Raw genomic sequence first — 22631 nt, 5'->3', positions numbered from 1 at the left:
GGAGTGATTAATCGACTTCTTTAGCACGGGCGTGGCCCCAGTCATTACATCACGCCCCCATCACACCGCCACCGCCGGGCAGGCATTGATTTTAATAACTGCAGGATGAAAGGTCGCATTTTCCAATCAATTAAGTCTGTCCCACAGCCTTTCCCACAGAAAACGAGGTATAAGTAGAGGGTGTTCTTCTGCCCCAAAACCACCAAAAGATAATTGCTAAAGCAGAGAGCATTGAGAGGAGCCATGTAGGTGGTGTTTCACGACGTCTCCTTCCTCCTACGATTCTCTAGATGGATGACGAGCATGACCAGTGGGGTTTTGGTTTTGAGCGAAAAGCCATTTGTGTTCATCTGTTCCTCGCCATTAGTGCTCTGCGCTCGTCGTTACACAGGTGTGCAGAATAAGGATGATTCACACTCTCGGCTCTCTCAACTTTTAGGCAATACGCCCACAACTTAATGTTGAACTATATTGAACTGAACCAGATTGAATCCCCTTCTTTGTATCCGTCTTGGGTTTGTTAAATATTTTTTTCAATCAATCTTATCAATATTACTTAGATTGGCAAATTAGATCAGATTTGAGAGGATTTATAGCATGTTACTCATACTACAGAAGTAACATTAACCTCATCGGAACAGAAGCCGAATCACAAAGCCATTGATTCATTAAGGTCAGGCTAGCTAAGTCTTCCTACATCTATATGTGACCAGACACAATTTAACTTAAGTGTAATTTCATTCTCTCAAACCTTTCTTATCTCTCAATAACTTAAGTAGAGAAGGCCTCAGTTAGCGGTCGATTTTATTTAAGATGAAATATATTCACTTTCCATTTTGTTAAGATTACCACAAAGAGTCTTTGTAACCAATCATTTCACAGCTACTCACACTGAAATCCAAAAGGGTATTTGTTTAACGTAACAGCGAAGGCATACTTTAATTCTGCAATCAATGGTAAGAAAAACGTTGTTTATGTTTGTGGATGACCAAAATGCATCAGCCCTTACCCCCGCCCTCTCTTTTAGCATAGGCCTACACATTGATTAAAGATACACTGAAAACATAATTACCCTCATCATCCCAACATTCAATTAGGACAAATCTACAGTCATTGATCAGCGCAAACAGCAACAATAACGATACATAATAAAAAGATTTCTTCTGTGAATACTTCTTTGTAATTCAACGTGCTCCAGCTTTACTTCCTATATAATATCATCAAAATAATAATGAGTGCTGCCTGCTACCAACCCTTTCTAAGCATGGGGTGGACTTGCTAGATGTTACAATAAGCACAGCCCTGAAGAACCGATGTCGATGGGAGGGTTTCAGAGAGCAAAGAGAAATTAGTAGATCAATGGAGGGACACACTAATCATGAGTGCGTCGATTCTTTATGTAAAAGAAACCTTTTGTCTGTTTCCTGTCTGAATTCACCTCATTATTAATTAAAAGGGATTCATTAATGAAGGTACCCTTTAATCTCTATCAAGGTTTCTATTCACAATCAGCTTCTGAAAAAAGAATCTGACTCAGTGTTATGTATGAACAAAGACGCGATGTCCCCGAGCTCTAGTCGGAGCTTCCTACTCCATTTATTCAACCAACTAACTCACGCATGCGCGACTCACATCAAGAGGGCAAAGCCAATTAGATAATGGCATGTCGTAAACATACGTAACATAACATGCATTGCTGCAGCAATGTCCAACATCACACTCAGATGTCACATTTCTTCTTAATCCTGGAGAAACGTCTAGTCTGGAACACATGAAATACACATAAGATACCGTCCCATTGGCGGAAAAACAAAACAAAAGAGCCTGACTTCATAAGGTGGAGACGCCGCTCTTTGAAGTCGAAGCATGGAGATCTGTGCTATGTCTTGCGCAATAAGCATGTCAGAAAAGGGGGGGGGGGGGGGGGGGGGGGTTTATGTGGCGGTTTGAGCTCCTGAGTAATTAGAGTTATGGAGGGAACGTCTTGTGTAAGAGCAGCAGCAGCATATGGTCCGCTCCGCCGTGAGGATTCGGTCACAGAATTATTATTTTCTGGCTTAACGCAACAGCAGTGTCGGGTGGTGGTTACATTCCCGGCTGATGGCAAACTTTGGAATCAAAAGAAAAACTAAAGAGTTATTGAATCAACAATGTATGCAGTATGGAGGCGTCGGATCAAGTGCAGAAATAAATAGAACCCCAGGGCCTTAATTATTCTCCTCTCAGCATACACGGCACTCTCTATCCCTTCTCTTCGTTGTGAAGAATAAATCCATGAGAAGCATGTTTTCAGCCACAGTATTACTTCAGTTGATCAACATTTAAGCAAATGCCCCACATCACTTTCTCAGCTACAAGCAATGGTTTAAAGGTCATCTTAACTCACCGACATTCTTATGTGGTTAATGAGACTATTCAAGGAACCATGTTTTGTTAGCCTCATAGCATATTGGCCCTATTTTAAGATTGATCTTTTATTTAGCCTCAAAAATGCCCAAGTCATCTATTTGACTAGGGCCTTTTTGCAGATAGTGATTATGGAATGTAAAAATCACTAGATATCACAATTTGGTCGAAATATGACTTTGGCAATTACGAGGCTAACAATTTGTAAAATAGTTAGGTTAACAATCGAAAACACAGGAAAGGGGAAACTCTCTGCATGCCCTTTTTAGTGTAATCCTAGTTGAAAGCGTACGATGGCGTGACGTATATAAGGGATCAATGGATGACCTCCCCATTCCCTTTACCAGGTGTCTCCTGTAGAGATGGACCCCCTTCAGCACCTCTTAGAGCTGGGAAGGGAAGGTGACAGAAAAGCCACTGAAGGATTGCATGCAACAGAATCTCGGATAAGGAAGGGGACGGGAGAGAGCTTTCCTATGTCCTCTCATGTTTTATGCATTTGTTTTAATTTTGTACTTCAAAGTAGCCTAAATGCGCCGCTGTTTCAACAGACAACCACCCAAAACGATCTGGTTCATCTCAAGAGGCTCGCTCTTTAAGGCACTTTTAAAAAAAATTACAACTGTGTGCGCCTGGTGCCAACATCAGACTTAGCAGGCATCTTCCTGTTAATGATGTGTGAAGAGCATTTCTACGTTTGTCTTCATCGTATGGAGCCACTTTATCCGCGTGGGAAGAGTTGGCAGGCGTGGCGGTCGACGCGAGCCGCAACGCATAATGCCCCTCGTGCATTTCCCTCATGGTTGCTTTCTTGGCCGTGGCTTTTCCTTGGTTTGAGCTGTCAGCCATTGCTGTCGCTGGCTGTCAACGCAGCAACATCATGCTCCGATTCACCGGCAAAAACAACAATGACCTCATCGTTATAAGTCTCTGTTGCGTTGTTATTTTTGAAATGCATATTTTTTTTACGTTTCAATGCACAACTGTAGCATGTGGAGGCCACATTATTTATACTGTAGGCCTGTAATTAGTGTACAGTGCAAAATGTTTGTAGACATAATGTTCAAACAATATTTGAACATTACATTACTCTTCATACACAATTGAAGTCTATCATTTAAGACTGTAATTTAACAGTTAATACAATTATAAAATATACAGACAAGCTCATATATTTAATTGTTATTTGAGATTCTCCCAATCAGGCATTTAAAAAAATTGCCAATGATGTAATGTGCCAAGATGAACCCAAAGCAAAAAATTCCGCACAACAACTAATTGTTGTTCAATGGTTGGAACCAGCTGTAGCTCCTGGTAGCAATTTGACGAGGGGTCAACAACTACAGCCAATAATATGACAATGTACCACTGGTGCATATATAAATGAATTAAAAAAGCTTGGAAAACTAACAACGACGGAAAGCAACAGCTGAAAAACAGACCGATAATGAAAGCCGATCTCAGAGTCCGCTGGATTTGTCATAAGATGGAATACATTTTTACATCATCATTATGAATTTAACGTTTTTTTTAATAACATCTGTTCAATGCCATCTGTGGAATATGTGCCACCACACTGTGAAATATTTGCTGTGTGCAGGTAATAATTCCCAATTTATTCATCCAAATGCCGCAACAGACCCAAAAGTGTAGGAATCAAAAAAGCTAATTTAGCGGCTAAACACAGAATAAAGTAGGCCAAATTGAATCCTGAATATTACATTTTATATGTTAATCTGACTCTCACACGGTGCATTTCAGATGCACTTCTGAGAAAAGAACTAAATCCTAGGGCGTAAAAAGTGACTGCAAAAAGCAATGTGATGCACAAAAATTACCAAAATAGTTTAGTAGTGTTGCTTTGGGTTCTGGTTAGATTATACAGGACTTTTCTAAGAATTTGTGCTGTATTTGTCATTAAAATAATTGCCTTTGAAGCAATCATATCTGATTCAAAACCATAACGACCTCTACTTATACTCATGACTCAGTCTTAAATTTTTTGCAAAAAATGTGCACTGGATTGATTTCGTGATTAAGCATAATCGAATTGTTAATTTCATTTGCATTTCATTAGACATTAAAAACAAAGTGACTTTGTTTAGAAACCCTTAACGCAAAAGCAAGAATCTCCTCTAATCCAATAAGACCCCAGTTGAGCACAGACATCCTTTTCTGCATCCTAATGCTCGCTTCTGTGACTACGGGCACTTTTCTGACGCGATAAGATACACGCATCCAACCCAACGTTGACATAAAATATTAACTTATAGTCAGAGCTCACTGCTGAAAGCCCCTTTGCTATACGCTCTTTCTACAGTATCTCCTGATAAGTGTGCTTAAAATGTGGATGAGCCGCTCGTCCTCACCTTGTCCTGAAGTTGACGGGGTGCGGGTGCCCGTCGTACAAAGATAAAAAGTCATATTCCTCCTCCACCGCGAAAGATTGAAAAACTATATGGATCCTGTTCCTCTCCTCGGCCACAATCACCCAGGTACAGTTGGCTCCGTTGGGATATCCGTACGGAAAACCTGGGCTCTCTATCGTCCCGTTCCTCCCCTTTAAAGTGCCGCCACACGTATGGATGAACCCTGGGGAGAGGGGAGAGAAAACAACATAGTGAGCTTTAGTCGTGAACAGCGGAGATTTGGGGATACTGGACACTTTCAAGATGAAGGAGTACGCATGCTTTTTCCAAAACGATTTGAACCACATTGTAGCCTTGCAAACATACCACCTTTACTGCATTTATATAGCACTTTTCTAATCAGTGGCCACTCAAAGCAAACAATCACGCGTTCATACGCACATTCACACACCAACAGCGTTGTCAGCCGTGCAAGGCAACAGCCAGCTCGCCTGCAGTTAGGGTGAGGCGTCTTGCTCAAGGACACCTCAACACTCCGGGGATCGAACTAGGAACCTTCCAGTTAACAGCCAACCCGCTCTACTTTCTGAATCACATGCTGCCCCTGTATATACTTGTCGGTTTTTCCACTATCCACCTCCTAAGATCTGGCCCTTCAGAAAGAAGGGTCACTCTTCCACGGCGTTACAGATGCTAGTAAAGTAGCAGAGGTAATTATGTAGCTGAATCATCTCATAAACGGTTGACCTCTGATTCCATTATATCCTATAGTGTTCAAGGTAGCCAGGTTAATGAAGACTGATATCAATCAGGCTGTGTTTACCAAAATACCTTAATAGTACAATTTTAGGGTGAAAGGGACCAGCTACAGAAAATAGCAATGCAAAGGGCTTTAGGGAAGAACTGCTTTGCTTTGAACTTGCAGACATTAATATTAGATAGAACGGTAGATAGATATGAAGATGGAGAGGTAGAGAGCCAGGAAGAGGTAGAGAGCGCGAGGTAGAGAGAGTGAGCGAGAGAGCGAGAGAGAGAGAAGTCTATGTCCACAGAACTGAACTATAAACCACAGGTGGACGAGTGGAAAAGTGTCTCATGGGGCACGAGACAAACGCCGGGCCAAATCAACAGCTGGCCACTACCTCCTTCCCCAATGTACAATAGGCCTTTGTTATATGGCTACTATTCTTTGTGTTTTAAATGAGCATGCCTGACACCTGCCCTTTTTAACCATCGCAAACGCATCTAATTACTTATAACAACTATGATTGCATTTCTTTGTGATGATGTCGCACATCGCTTAATGAAGAGCAGACTTAATTAAGAATGCCGGTTTCTGTTTCCCTTTAGTGTAATTAGCTTCTGACCCCGTGGATGTTTGAGTCACCTCATCAAGACAGCAGTGAAGCGGACCTGATGCAGCACTTACACATCAAGTTGGAAAATAAAAGAATGCTTTAAAATCATTCTGACATTGTGTTTGCAAACCACAACAAGAGCTTTTACCCCCCGCACAAAGCTTTGTGGTAATAGGTTAATTATCTAAAATACACCCTCTGCCTCGCATAAGGCTACGTTTACACGATGACGGTCTGACCAGAAGACGCAAAAGTGGCGTCGCGTCTTCACTTTTTATTCCGCGTTTAGACGATAGTTTTCGGGTGGAAATCTGCATGCATACGGTGACGCAAAAGTGTGTGGAATTCGATTGGGTATGCATGCCAGGCGGCGAGGTGGTGCTGTGATACACTATCACACAACACCGCCATGTCTGAGCGCATGCGTAGAATCTTCCTTCTTCTCTTATCCGTGCCGCAAAAACCAAAAAGATCCTTCTCTGTTCAGTAACACTATCTGTATATATCCTGTACATTTCGTGGAAACACTGCTGTACGCTTGTTAGAGCTGCCAGAGCAGCTTGAAGGTCCGACGCATGGAAATAATCTGACATGTTTGTTTATTTCCTTGTACTGGCACATGTATGTGACGTAAATGCGTACGCGACGTGAGCAGATCTGAGCAGTGTTTTGCGTCTTGGCAGTGTAGAAGGAAACGCTACGGCGGAGCGTATTCAACTTTTCCACTCTGGAGGGTGGTTTCAGATTTATGCGTTTTCATGCCCTAAAAACGCTGTCACCGTCTAAACGAAAGGCACTCACATTCCCTGTTTCCTTGTGTATGCTAAGTGTGTGAACGCCCTTTTCTTGCCCTGCAAACCAAATTTACCCACGGGTATGAATAAAGCAACCTTGAACCTTGAACCTTGACTTCCGATAAAATATTTTGTCGTTTTCACCCGCAAGCGTCTTCGTGTAAACGGGGCCCAAGACTCAACGCTGAACATTGAGTCTTATGAGAGATACCTGTTCCCGTGGGACATTCCCAGTTTTCCGGGGTCACTACCTCCCGAAGTCATTCCCTGTTTCCCGAGGCCATTCCGTTTTTCCGGGGACATTCACAGTTTTCCGGGGGGACATTCCCTGTTTCTGGGGCATTCCGTCTACCGGGGGACATTCCCTGTTTCTGGATAACTGTTCCTGTCCTGGCTGGAGCTGTCCCCGGGAATGTCCCCATTTTATAAAAATAGGATTTTTTTCGAATGTTTTAAAATCGATTCTGGAATGGCCAAGATTCTAGCCTGCTGATGAATATTAATTCCAAGAAACTTGTTGGTAATTAGTCTCGTGTCGATCTGATTGGTCTTGACTGACCTCACTACACAGGGTGTCTATCTATCGACTTTATACCACAGGCAGGAGTGAATAGAATAGTATAGAAAGATACCCTTATATAGTAGTGTGTTTGTGTGTGCGGACGATGGCTTGTTGTAGCAGCCTTACCTGGCCGAGTCTGTTTGGAGTCTGGGGCTGGTTGAGCCTGCACACCTGTTGCACGTTGAGCAATCAGTGTGCACAGGTTAAACCAGCCATCTGGTTTACCCTCCGTTTTCAAAAATAACATTGTGCACACAACATCGTTTTGTGTGCACACAAAAATTGTCGTTTACATCAAACGCATAAATACGCCGTAGAGCGCCATTATAACTATGTCAAACCTATGGGCGGCAGTGTAGGGAGAAGGATAAAGCCATGCAAGCCAATCAGAATCCTCAGAATCAACAACAACGAATAACACGAGCGTCTTCCTGTAACAAACAAACTGTAAACATAGGGCGCTCATATGACGTTAGGCATTTCCTGGCGCATAATGTGACGCTTCAGAACCTAAAACCCCGTTTCTACCCGTTGACACGACAATGCATAACCGGCGTTTTCAGAAATCTCCACTTTGGCCAGAGTTTTTAGAAATGATCGTTTTCTGTGATAAAAACTGCGTTTTCGTGTAAATGAGAGGCCAAACCGCGTGGAAATATCTGCGTTTTCCCTTCGTGTAAACGGGGCCTCAATGAGATCTCCTGCATGGCAACATGGAGCACCAGGCCATGTATTTTATCTGCAAACCTTACAATAAGCTGGCTTCCAACAACCCCAACCCTATGTCCCATTCTGGAGGAGCCCAGTAAAATCAAAATCCTTTACTACAGTACAAAAATTTAGCATGATAACAATAGGACAAATATAAATGTCCCTTTTTTTGTGAAATAATTACATTTGACATTAGTTATACTTATATGGCCTGCCAAATTACAAATTTCCCAGTTTTTTATCAACAAATCTCACAATCATAACTCGGCTACAGGGGAGAAACCGCACCCCCTACCGCTGAAAAGTTCTGTACCAGAAGCGATACCTGAAATTGCATAATAGAAAGCAAGTCGTTTCTTCTGCAAGAGTTTAAATCAGGTTATATTCATTACAATCATGGATTTTGGATACCATTAGGGCCATTTTGAAAGCCTGTGTTGCCAAGATGACTGTGACCCACTTCATCGAGTGAACCCTTCTAAGCGCGGAGCAGGAAGCATACATAGCCTACTTAACAGCAGTCTATGATTAGTAATGCTGGCTCCTATCATGGCTATTAAATCTGACTAAAAACCACCAGCTGTCAACACCTGTGCTGATGGCTGACGCAAACCCCATCCCCAATTAGGCGCACATTTCTGCGGGACTTGGAGAAAGATTGCAGAATCAAAGAATTCTGCCAGGCTTTCTTACCAATGGGGAGGAAGGACAACTTTGAAGTGTTGTGTTTTTCCCTGATATATCGTTGCATGTCATGCACTCAATGAATAATGGGCCTTGTTCAGAGTGGGTTGTGTGAGCTACGTGATAGTGATGTTTGTGTGCGGCTGATAGTTCTGATGTCCTGGAGGTTGATGGAACACAAGCTCTTTGCTATTCTCTCTCTCTCTCTAACTCTCTGTCGCTCTCTCTCTCACAACAATCTATCATTTTGTTGCATCTCTCTTACCAAGTTTCCCTTTTTCTCTTATGTACCTTAAAGGGTGACAATGGGGTGTCTGTAAACTGCCATTAGCCGGTCTTACCCATTCAGACCAGATTCAGACCAGTTGTTTGATTCCAAGTTCCTCATTGTGTGTCCAAGAGGGGAGCTCACTGGGTTAGCATCTGCTCTCTGATAGCCACTTACATTGACTGGCAGAGTTACAGTAGCCTCGCTCCTGTTCATGTGAGGGGAACTATCTTTTCCAGTTTGTCAAGTTTTCCAGTGTGTCCAGAATAGTCGTTTTGTTCACAAAATAAGCGCTAGTACCAACGTAACAAAATTGTAGTTTGCGCCGCTGGAACAATTCTATTATTTCTGCTTCTGTCTTGGTTGTCTACATGGGGTAACCTGTCAGCAGCGCATCACAGGTACCCCAATAATCAAAGAGCTGGAAATAGTGCCTCATTATCTGTGTATTTGTAGACAAACTACAATCTTGTAAAATCTATCTTGAACACATATTCAACTGTTTTTGGAAAGTAAAAATGTATTCCCCACACATGAGGAGCTAAGCCACTACAAAGCTAACCCAGCAAACGCCCCTCCTGGAAGCACAATGAGGAATTTGGAATTAAACAAGTCTTCTTTAACTGGGTAAGACAGACACATGCCAATTTAGAGTCCCCGGCGTGTCCCTTTCATTCACTGCCCATTCAACTGCGCATTCTCAGAATCCTTCACAATCGCTTCATCGTTTCACTCTCTCGCTCTCTCTCGCTCACTCTCTCTCTCGCACCAACCTCCCCTGTCTTCGCTCTGTCTATCCCCAGCTTTGTATTTGGCTCTCCTCCCTGTAAGCCATCCATTCTGAACAAAAAATTGAAATCAGGAAGATCCCTTGGTCTCCGCGCAGTGCATTAAACCAGCTTGTAATATGTTAAGCACCGGCATCATCTCAAATAAATGTCCATCTATAAAAAGCCCATTGTAAACATCTGCTCATGCTTCAAAGGAAGGGGAGAAAAAAAGACAACCGAAACCCATATACCTCCTTCACAGAGCAGGGGACATGCATTAAACCCATTTACTGCCAGGGCCCTAACTATGCTGCTGATGTATTGCTCATCAGTTAGTCGCCTGACTCCGACCTAATATTACCTATAGTGTAGGCTGGGATCCAGCTGGCCTACTATGTTACAGCAGAACTCCTGTTCGAAATATTTTAATCATTATTACAGTGCTTCTTTTTTATATAAACAAAAAAATGCCTTAATCCCCTTATCCACAACAACCCACCCCAGACTGCATTCAAGACTCGACCTGTCCTGCAATTAAGACACCTAAGGTTATCAAATCTTTACAAAAGTCTCCGATTGTCCTTAGTGATGTATCGGATCCTCTCAAAGTGGAGTGTGTCAATTAGTTCAGCTAGCCATAACTTCAGTGTTGGGGCTTCCTTACAGCAGAACTCCTGGGAGGAGACGGAACCCAGAGCCCGGGCCGGAACTGAGACACTGAAAAGGGGTGGAGCTACATCCTGCCTCCTGATCCGTAACGTAGATATTCTAGTACGAAACTAATTTGCTCCAGCGGATGAGGCTAGGAGAAGGGGGATTTTAATAAGTCTGTATCTACAGTGGGCTGATCCGCACTGTTTTTGATTTGAAACCTTTACCGAAAACTTTTTTCACAGTTTACTGGTGCAAGTCGAGGTTTGTGTTCGCTGTTGATAGCCAATTACACGCTCACAGCTCCCCCTCCCCCTGATCCTCCAGCGACATGATTGGTCGAAACAAAAATATGAAGCGAGAGAAAGTGAAAACGCCTTGCTCGCCCATATTTGGGCGCGTCTGCCATCGAGATTTGAGATTGTTAATCTAAAGTCTGATTTGCACGACTAGCTCGAGCACGCCGACGCCACCGCCACCGCCCCCGCCACCATCGTCCCCCCCGAGGTGAGCGCCACGGACGCGAGGCGCGGGCGCCGTGGCGTGATGTGGGCCATAAGTTGTGATGAAAAAAAGCGTGAGCAGCCCGCTGCGATCGCACGGTAGGGGAAAATAGGGGGTTCAAAATATGAATCAGTATCATAACACATAAATCTGGCGGTGAGGGGGGGGGGGGGCCTCAGCAGGCGTGTGGGCACGCTGGCAGACAAGTGCTGTCAAGATCGGTCCCTGCTGCTGCTCAAATAGTTACATTTACCTCTGGCCTTGAGACCAACACATTATCCATCACGGCCCCAACAACAACATCAGCAGCAGCAGCAGCAGCAGCAGCAGCAGCAGCAGCAGCAGCAGCAGCAGCAGCAGCAGCAGCAGCAGCAGCAGCAGCAGCAGCAGCAGCAGCATTAACCCGCCTTCTGTCGTCACTGCCTGTCTGGTACTGTTGTGCTCTAGTGTTGTGGTTGGGAAATGAAAGCCTTGCTTCACATTAGAGTCGAGTGTGTTAAAACCTGTGCATGTTTCCATTGCCTGCGTGTGTGTGGGGGTGCTTGTGTGTGTTTTCGTGCGTGTGTGAGTGCGCGCGTATGTTTGAGTTTGTGCGTGTGTGTGCACATTTTATGCATGTTTGCATATGCCTGTGTGTGTGTGTGTGTGTGCGTGTGCGTGTCTCTGCGTCTGTGCGAATGTGAGCATTTGTGTGTATGCGCAATGCATTTGTGAATTCATAGGTTTTACATGTGTGGTATTTGCTAGGTATTTGCACTAGGAATAAGCTAATGAACGACTTAGCCATGCCCTCTTCCCTTGGCCATCAAGGTTACATTTGTAAAAATACATAATGCATGATACAGGGTGTTCAGGCTATGTTAATACAGCCCTTCGTCAATTGGTTGCCAACTGAATCGGTTATTAGGGACAGAGAAAGTAAACATTGCCTTGGTTCATCAAATGTGTGGTCCACACCAGCCGGCACACACGCCAATGAGACTCCCAGTATGCCCTGTCTCCAGCATGCCCTGCCTTCAGAAGGTCAACAAAGGACACCCACATCCCACACATAGTATCAGTGTCAATCTTGGCACCAATGGATACTATTTTTTACACATATTTAAGAGAGTCATACGTATTTTCCCTGAGAAAATTTATAATTAGAGAGTGCATTCCTTGATCACAGCCTGTTTTATGTAACCACAGTTTGTATTATTGTACGACCAATGCAGGAAGCATTATTGTAGTTAGCACTATAACATAGAAAACACACGTGGTGTATGTTTGAACGATTCAACGCGGTTGAATGTAGTTGCAGTTCTATAAATATATTTCTATAAAAGGGTACACTTAAAGAGGAGTCTGGCCTGGTATGCCCAGGCCTAACGTTCTCATATTATTCCCTTCCCGTCTGGATATTTCCTCCATTTTCTCGAGATTGACCTAATAACTCACGCTTAGTCAAGGGCAGGTCCCTCGTATGGCCTAGTATTTCATCTTGTTCAAGCGACGACGATGACCAGACAGAATCTGGGAGCAGGCCTGACATTGTTTGCCTAGCAATCAAAGTACAAAAAAAACTAAAAGAAATTAAATAGGCCCATATTGATTTGTGCGTGACCTTAGCGAACAGTCAGCCAAAAAGAGAGATATCCATCAGTGACACTAGCTTCGAGAACCCACCGCTGTCTGACAGAGAGCCCTTACCCAGCGAAACAAAGGTCAGCTGACACAAGGACACACTTTATGTGCTGCTCCATCGTTGCCGCAACAACTGTGTCCTATATTTGCCTACCTACAAAACTGCAGCAGAGGGGCAATCACGGCAGCCTTCTTTTTTTATATACATATACACACACACCTATATATAGATAAAGATACAGTCACAAACCCACTTGTTAAACTTATCCAAAAAAATAAGCAACTGCTTTAATATTCGTTCTCAGGGGGCGAGGGAAAAAACAGCAAACCCCAAAGTGGAACTTGTGAAAGAGAAGGAACGAGAGGAAGAAGAGAGAAACAACCGGAAAAAACGTCTCAACACCACCCATCGCATCGAGGGGGGAGCACAAGGTTGTTGAATTACTTCCACTACTTGTTTGTTGTCATCGTCTTAGGCAGGGAACCGTCCCGCTTTGTATCATGAGACAATCAGGGCTGCAACAGCAGTTAGGGGTTTATAAATAGAAGCGCATGTTTTTTCGTTTTTCTTACAGAGAGAGAGATCCAAGCAATTTTTATCTCAGATCTATGGCAAGCTTTTCCCTGGTGCCACTGACACAAAATGTGGAAGTAATTTTACCATCATTGCGAGGGAGACAGAACAACAGAAAATGACTTGCCGGGCGCTTTTGACAGCAAACTTTAGAAAGCAGCCACCTTAAATGGATAGGGGACCGACGAGAGGCATTTCATCCGCATGGTTGTGCTGCATCGACACGATTCCCCGCTGAAAGAGTCGGTCGTAATCACAGTCAGCTGGCTGGGCTGCTCTGTAGGCTAGCAGAGAGAGCAACTATTGGCTCACGAGGGTGTCATTACAATTTGGAAAAGGGCAAGGAAGTATTCCGTAATGGGTGGTGTAAAATTGCCAACCGTTGAGGTAGAAAATGCAAAACAAAAATAAATGAGAGCGTTTACACACTTAAATGCAAAGGAAGGCACACAGACACACCGGCTTATCACATATTCGGCGAACGCTCTCGCAGAACATCCCCGCAGGAGGATAAAATAATAATATTTACGTTCCTCTGGGGAAAGTATTTGTATGTTCCTCATTTGTCTGTATTTTATGGATGAACAACAGTGCATACTCAAAGTGCTACGGGGGCTGTGTCGCTACAGGTTCCAGCCTTCCACTGTGAGGTCTCCGGTAGGCCTACACCAAGAATATGAAGGAGGCCAGAAATCCAATTCCAAGTTCTCGCAGATAACAACGAGAACAAGAGAAAGTCACTCGATCATCGCCCTGACAAAAGAGAAAAAGAAAGCCTTGTTTTTTATCGTCACACGTTTTCCGTTCGAGCTCACATATCCCCTAATAAGCTCGGATTTATTAGCGAGTGATCACATGGAAAGTCCGTAGAAGGACAACAGGGCCATGTAATTTGCAGCCAACGAGCTAGGCTAAAAGGCAAAAGCCACCAAGCATTGGTCCCGGAGATGAGATGATCAGCCAATCAATGACCTTTCGGTTAAGTGTACACCACCCAGCCTCATGCAAGTGTGCTGCCTTTGTCAATTCTCAATAGAGCCAGCTCTGCAGGAGCGATGGAGTTTTCCCTTCTCTTTTATTTCCCCCTTACCCTCGCCCAGATCAAAGTCTCCAGGGGTGCTCACAGTTGCCGGTGACACGTTATTCAATCGCAGCCGCGAGAATTATGATCAACCCTAATTTTACGAGGAGGTTAAATCGTATTTATTCCGAGGTCCATTGACTCCTTGGAATTCAATGACCATTCTGTAGGCCTATTGATTTGTTGCTCCTGCACCAGACCTCCGACCCAACAAGTACCAGACGGAACCAGTCATGTCAACACGGTGCTGAACCAAGCACACGCTGGGAAGCCTTCTAGGGCTGACCAACAGCTGGTCACACATGCAATATTAAACAAGGCAAGGGTACTATAGTACTTCAACATCCCACTATTGTGGCCTCAACCACTTTCATTTGAACATACAGTGTATATATCAGAAGATAGATTTAGCAGTCTATCGATCGAGGGAGATATATTTGATATTCATGTCAAATAAAGTCAAAAACGACTGCCTATCTTAGATAATAATTAATACAGACTTCGGATTTCCATATTATCGATTAAAAGCTTGGACAGAAAACTATCTTGAGACAGACGTGGCTCACACCGTGAACCCATTAAACCTATTAAAACAACATCCACCTACAAGCGTACTCGGATGAGCTGCATCACATAAACAGCATGTGTTTTCTTTTCTACTTCTTTGGTCTGTTTCCCCTCGCCATGTATAAACCGCCCGTTTGATCATCACCACGTCTCACACAAACATGCTGATCTGAAACGGCGACCGCGATGGAAGACGTCTGTTTTCCAAGGCGGCGGCACCAAAAACCTTTTGAATCATCTCCTTTTCCTTTTGATCCCATTACCTTTTTTCCGTGGAGCTTCCAAAGCATAAAGCATGCTTGATACTCTTTGAAAGCCATTAACTCCAGCCACAGGGGCGGCCAGGGATCCCAGGCAAAGATGGTATCAGTGAATATGCCTTCACACAACAGACAGGGCTTAATCTTCTTTGAAAACGACACCTAGGGTGCACCGACAGTCATCATCAGCCTCTCCCCTTCCCCTTCCCCACCCTGAATCCCAAGCTTTGGCTCTCTCCAGACAAGACAGCCCTCACCCCCCCCCCCCGTCTGTTCCGACTTTATCTCCACGAAACGGTGGGTTAAGATGTTTTTGAGCCCGAGGACAAGATATAGCCAATCCTCCTCCTCCTCCCATTTCCCGGGAGGACTGCTTACATTAAAACAGATACCTAAGGAACGACAAAAAAAATAGAATCAGGGAGACTTAATCAGATTCAGCAAACTATAGCACACCATCTGAGTGGAGCTGACAGAAACATTTAAGAGCCGTGGTCTGGGTCCAAAACCCACCAGCCACAGGCCAGGGGAGGGAAGCACTTTGCTCCTCGCTGAAAGGACAACCCAATTAGTGGAGTTTACTAAAACCCCCCCTGCGTGTCAGGGGAGCCGCCATGTGCCATTCCTGGTTCCCGGGACCTGCTTGACCACCGGAAAAACCCACCCGCTGCCTGCTCCACTTACGGACGCAAAGCGCACGCATCTGGAGGATAGCCCAGCCGCCATGTCTGACTCCTCAGAAGTCCCTCCAGGGCTGCCATCACCACCGCCGCCGCCGCCGCCGCTGTCATCCACGGCAACGTGTCAGAGATGGAAAACTCCAGCAGCGGGTTCTCGGAGGGGAGCACTGCCCCACATTCTCGGCAGGAAAAGGGTATAATTATAACACGGACCAATCGCGTTTCCTGACGAGCCCCGACAGCAGTTGATCCAGTTTTGTTACATAATCAATCCGGAGGGGTTGAAATACGATGAGGGGGGGGGGGGGGGGGGCTTCTGAAGGGGATTCATGCGACCAGGTGACAGCAACCAGGCCGGTAATTAACGATTCCCGGGTTGCCGGCGATCCCCCCCAAAAGAAAAAAGTCTTGCGTTTTCCGTCTTTATGCGACGAACGACAGCGCGGAGACAGAGTGGTGCTAAGACGCTAGGGACCAAACTTTGGGTGCAACAGACGGACGGAAGATAATTATCAACAATCTGTTCATTTCCTTCAGGAGAAGTGCTCCGTGGACCATCATTCTGCTGAAACCATGTCTACTGCCTTGTCTCTCCTGCCCGTGTGTTTTTCCACAGTGAGGCATCATCTGGAAGGCTGTTGACTGCAGAGACGTGCCAATGCATCCCCGTTTAGTCCGCTTGCCAAAGAGAGATGTGGAAGGGATTCCATTAGAAGATGTAAAATATCTGTATTACGGACACCTACATTTATTGTGTGTGTGTGTGTGTGTGTGTGTGTGTGTGTGTGTGTGTGTGTGTGTGTGTGTGTGTGTGTGTGTGTGTGTGTGTTATATGAGGGGCAATACATCTTGTCTGAAGGGCTGTGCAGGCAATTGGAGCCGATTCTTGGACAGGACTCAAACCCTGCAGGTAGAATCATCAGTACAAACAACTTTTGGTTCATTGAAAGGGAGTCAAGGGTACAAGACAAATGATGGGCCGAAATCCCACAGATCACTGTGTAAACAAAGCATCATCCAATCACCAAGCTCAAAATTGTTCCCTGGGTAAGAAATTCAGATATTGAGCCCAGGAAAACTCTGGATAAACAAACCAATGCACAACAAACACGTAATAATCTCACTTGAATCTTATCGGGGATCCTGCTTGTTGCTTTGTGCGGCGATGAATTAATTAGGTTATCACGTTGCCAAATATCAGCAAACATTGTTGTCTCAGTCTGATATATTAGTGTTATAATTGATATCATACATATGTAATTCGGGATAGAACACAAGACTGGAGGCAGAACACGACTTCCAACTAACTGCTGAGGATCTAATACACGATATCGTTTTTAATGTTTAAACACTTTCCTGACCTTTTTCTTTCAAATACAGCTCTGCATGCCGTGATTTTATAAGAGTGGTTATTTATAATGCCACCTAAAGGTGGTCGTTCCTTAAAACCCAAGTTCAGGTGGTGTCATACCCTAATACTTCCATTCAATGCCAAAACACTGTCAAATCACCTCCATTTCTCAATAACATTGACAACCAACCGTTCCAACAGAAGCAGGAACAGGAAATTGATTTCTTTTTTACAATGTCTTCTCATTTCCTCTGTAACCGAGAAAGGTTTTTATGATCGAGTCCGCCTAGTCTAGCCAGTCCAGCGGAGGAGGCCGGCTTCATTTCATCCACAAAACACCATTGATAACACATAATCCCCAATCAAATCCTTATCGACCAATACACGGCCCTCCTCCTTCATCACTCGCACACTCATTAGTGGTGTCCTCATTTCCTACTTAACGTGAAACGGCTTCCTAACACAGGAAGTGAGGGTGCCTTTGATATGGGGAACCCTCGCCTCGCTGAGTGCTAAACGATCTTGCCTTTCCCTCTCATCTCCCGAGTCCCCTTCAAACAATCATATGTCACAGGATTAAGACTAATTGGAGATGGATTATGACTCACTCTTTGTTGAGCTACTAACAATTGACCCGAATTGAGGGCTCAATCAAACAGGGAAATTGTACAGAACCCATGTCCAAGAACTTTTGCAGACTGTTTTACGACATACTTAATACATTTATAAAACCACAATGACCCCCTCTACATACAGGGTGGCTGGCATAGCCCTTAATAGCTTTCGGTGTGCGCTCCAGTGGACAACAGCAAGAGGAGGGTCCACCACATTACCTCGCTATAATAGCTCGCTGGCTAATCAGGCCCTCTCTGGTTCCTGCTTAACGACGGGACTTAAAGTACAAGCCGTTGTTGTGTTTAATGGATGCATACCGCCGGCACATTTTGTCCTGCCTACCAATGAGATTATGACGTGACGCAGGTGAATTGTGAAACAACACTTTACTTTCCTAAGTCGCTGAGTGTTTTGAGCTCAGCAAACGGTTTCTGCTTGTGTCCCCAGGGGAGTCAATGACACAGTTGTACTTCCTATCATGAAAAAAGCCATGATTCACGTCTCCCTCTTGCTCCCATTTTCTCCATCTCCCCCCTCCCTTCTTTCCCATCTCCCTACCATCTTTCTCTCTCAAAGCCTTATGTATCTCTCCAATTTCTCTCTCAAAGCATTATGTATCTCTCTCTCTCTCTCTCTCTCTCTCTCTCTCTCTCCCATCTCTCTCTTGAACCCTTATGAATCTAATTCTCTCCCCCATCTCTCTCTAAAACCTTTATATCTCTCTCCATCTCATTCAAACCCTTATATCTCTTTCCCATCTCTCTCTCACAACCTTTATCACTCTCCCATCTCCCTGAAACCCATTTGTATCTCTCTCTCGTCTATCTCTCTCTCAAACCTTCGTATCTCTCTCTCTACCATCTCTCTCTCAAACCCTTATGTCTCTCACTCCCTTTCTCCCCCCCTCCCCCTTCTCCCTCTCCCACCCTCCCTCCCACCATCTCACCCACCTACAACAAGCCTAAGAACCCCCCCCCCCCCCGGGGGTTTAGAACGTGTGTGAGGGACCTTTGTTGCTCTGCTCTTACAACGTCACCAACAGAGGCAGCATGTAAATGTGTGTGGATAACCGGGGATCGCAACCCTCCCCCTGACAACACCAAGGGTCGGCGTCTCCGTGTCGTCTCTGGGCGAGCCTCTGGCCACGGCTTCAAAGAGCGAGGCGGCGACGCGCAACACCGGCGTTACAGAGGAACGATAATTCCACATCAAACCAGGTGCATAGCCCACGGTGATGTGGCTGAGAACAAAGTGTGGGAAGTGAAGACGGCACGATGTTACGCCAGCGTCTCCGTGAGTCACCGGCCCCGACTACGGCGATGCGCGCTTTCATATTTCTCGTCTTTTCTTTTTCACTTCTGCGCACAGTGTGTCAACTATCACGAGCATTCGCTGGAGAATAACTGCACTCCAATCATCCCCACCCACCCACTCTTCTGCCTCCACCTCCTCCTCCCTCCTCAAACAAGGACACCACCACCACCACCACCCCCAACCACTCTTTAACACCCCCAACCATCACCATTAACGCCACCACCACCACACACTTCTCCTTCTCCTCCTCCTCCTCCTCCTCCTCCTCCTCCTTCCTCTCCTTCCCAAACAAGGACACCACCCACTAACACCACTACCATCACCATCCATTCACCTACCTCCTCCCTGTACACCGCCGGTTAGCTGGCTCCCGCTAATAAGAGACAGGGCTGGGTGGGTGGGTGATGGACCCCAGGTCCCACATCGCCACGATGTGGGTGGAGATGAAACATGCAGCATGCTGCGATGGACTCGCCTCATCCCCCCCATGAGGCAGACATGAGGTTCACACACGAGGGAGAACAATCAGCATGTCAATTCAAAGGCTACCTGCAGGCCTGCCCTACATGTGGTGGTTCACATACGTGGCTTGTGTCAGATTAATGAATCACGGGATTTCTGTGTTGCCGATACTCTGAGAGAAACTCAAAGAGAGAGCTGTATTGTTGTAAGATCCTTAATCGATGGTAATATACCGTAACCTAGCCCTGATGGAAACATTGGTTTGCCAAAGTATCGCATGGGAAACGCGGTGGCACAGTTCAAACAACACAGTCTCCCCGTAATGAGAAATCATTTCATGATTGATTACTTAAACATGATAGAAATCCGTGACTATTAACAAAATCACTGATATTCCAATGCTCCTATGCCCACGATATGGAGGATGTCATTGTGCAGGGATGGTGCCCGTAAGCAGGCCAAAAGCTGCTGTACATACTAATGGGGGAGATACCGGAGCACGGGTTCACCCGCATGTGTGCATGCAAACACACACACACATGCGATGTGCTTGGAGCCCGCAGAAATAATAACCCTGAAAAGCAGCTTGACATTTTGAATGGATTACTCTGAAATACATTCACAATGGAAAAACAGTAATGAGGCCCCGAAACAGAAATCACAAAGTCCCAGACTCTCTCTCTCTTTCCCTCTCCATCTCTCTCTCTCCCTCTCCCCCTCTCTGGCTCCCGCACACATACACACAAACACCTGCGCGCACACACACACAAAGACACAAAGACACATGCATCCCCCCACCACCCACCACCCACCCACCACACACGCACACAATTACACAACAGGTATCGAATCAAGTAATATATGGACTGGAGCAGGGACTGCAGGGAATCAGCTGACAGCGTCCATGACTTACAAAGGCCTACATTTGGAAATTCTCTCTCTCTCTCTCTCTCTCTCTCTCTCTCTCTCTCTCTCTCTCTCTCTCTCTCTCTCTCTCTCTCTCTCTCTCTCTCTCTCTCTCTCTCTCTCTCTCTCAAAAACACACCACTCTTGGTTATTTGTTTCTCCCTTTCTCACATAGAAGCACATTCACAAACACGCACAGTGGAGCGCGCGCACACACGCACAGGAAAATCAACGCTATGTCTGATTTACTGCTGTGTCGTGGCGTATGAGCAACAGTTTGGTTCATTTATTACAAGCCAAGTGCGGATTTGAGAGTATTCCTGTGCGTGTGTGCACGCGTGCGTGCGTGTGCGTGTTCGTGTGTGTTAGATAAGAATTCCGATAGTTCCTGGCAAGAACATTTTGCTCAATGTCATGTAAACGCTAAACATCCATACTTAGTTTTAACTGCATGATACAAAAATTGAATCGCATCGTCAAAGAATATGAAATAATGCAAAGTGCAGCGTATCGCCGTTTAAAATAATGCAGAAAAACGTAAGAGGAGGTTACCTAACAGACAACACCGGCTATTGAAATCGGCCAACCCGGAGAAACAGCCACTAGAATACAAACAAGCCCACCTTGCACCTGCATGGGTGCTGCTGGCCACTCAGTTATACACCAGCACACGATTGCTGCCTCCTAGTAATTGATTTGGACCCATTTACACAGTTTAACATCAGTCCTTTTTTAAGTGGCCTGGCACGACTCCTGCAGAAATATTTGAAACTCGACCCAGAAATCGGGGGGGGGGGGGGACTAAATGCATTAGAAACTCGACGCATCGCAGGGTACGAAATATGCAGTGCGTGTCCATGCAATTCCACAATCCACACGTTGGCACACTGAGGGAACCAGCTCACGTAGGATGTCTGAAGAAGAGTGGGCTACCGCAGGAATATCTATGGAGTGATCCACTCAAAGCCTGCATTGAGCGCTAAACCTTGGGAAACGCGTCCCAAAAACTCCCTCCCGATGACGCGCACATTTTACGCACGTACGCCTTGGACGGTTAATGCCAGAAAAATAACATCGGGTTCAAACCCAACGAAACAGAACCAAGTCCAACAAAACCATAAACATCAGACCCATTGCTGCAGTGACGTACCTTTGACACAAGTGAACATCAGCGAAAAGACGAGATTCCAAAATAGGATCCCCGTCCTAATCCTCATCCTTTTAGCTCGAACCAAGTCCCCTCGGCCACATCTGATGCATCTTCTGTTGAACAAGTCAGAGAGCTCGATAGATCCGTCGTAATATCCGTCTCTGTGGATCCCCTTCATCATCAAAATCAAAAAACTATACCATGTACTCTCCCCTAGTAAGGCTGTTGACTGGGCACTGGGTCTAGGGCTGGTTACGCTGCCTCCTCTCCTCTCTCAGACCAGAGACAGGCGATCCTGCCTGCCCGGCTATGTCAGATGATGGCTGGAACCGAGTGAGCAGCGCTGGGTTTTAGGAGGGTACCAAAGCAGCCTGGATGAGGAGGGCTCAACCATCTCCGCACGGAGGGGCATCAAGTCCAAAGAAAACCTGCTTGGGTGCTCCGCTCCGACGCTACATTCTCCTCCATCCGAAATTATTTTTCCCTGAAATCACGACGACATAAGGCAGGCAGGGGTGTCGGAGGGGGAAGTGGGCAGGTGGTGGAGAGAAACCGAGAGTGGGAGAGCGAGGGAGCGAGAGTGAAGAGAGAGAGAGGGAGGGAGAGAGGGCAAGAGAGAGGGATCGAGGGAGAGAGAGTTTGAACACACGCGTTACCGACTGGCGTTCAAACTAGTTGGAGCATGCGTGCTTGCGTGCATGTGTGCGTGTGTGTGTGCAGTCGCTCGCTTGCTCGCACGAGCATGCGTTCGTGTGTGAAGGAGAGCATCCTTTGCATAACGTGGCTGACGTGTGTGGGCAACAAATCAAGAGATGAAAGCATGTATATTTGCTGCAGAGTGGGGTGCGGAGTGTGTGTGTGTGTGTGTGTGTGTGTGTGTGTGTGTGTGTGTGTGTGTGTGTGTGTGTGTGTGTGTGTGTGTGTGTGTGTGTGTGTGTGTGTGTGTGTGTGTGTGCGCGCGCGCGCGCGTA

At 45.5% G+C, this 22631-nt stretch overlaps 1 protein-coding gene across 1 annotated transcript in view; it reads right to left on the bottom strand.

The window, feature by feature from the left end:
- The window catches only part of LOC132459082 (CUB and sushi domain-containing protein 3-like), a 255684-nt gene extending 233369 nt beyond the window's left edge, over positions 1-22315 (bottom strand). Inside the window, exons 1-2 of the mRNA XM_060053457.1 lie at positions 21661-22315; positions 4776-4998 (exon numbers count right to left, since the gene is read on the bottom strand). Of these exons, the coding sequence (XP_059909440.1) occupies positions 4776-4998; positions 21661-21841 (404 nt within the window). The 5' untranslated portion in view covers positions 21842-22315. The remainder of the gene's footprint in view (positions 1-4775; positions 4999-21660) is intronic.
- Between the last annotated feature and the right edge of the window lie 316 nt (positions 22316-22631).

Source organism: Gadus macrocephalus, chromosome 6, assembly GCF_031168955.1.
Source record: "Gadus macrocephalus chromosome 6, ASM3116895v1".
Lineage (NCBI taxonomy): Eukaryota > Metazoa > Chordata > Actinopteri > Gadiformes > Gadidae > Gadus > Gadus macrocephalus.
Note: the sequence above shows the minus strand (reverse complement) of the source record. Positions and strands in the feature narration are given on the sequence as shown.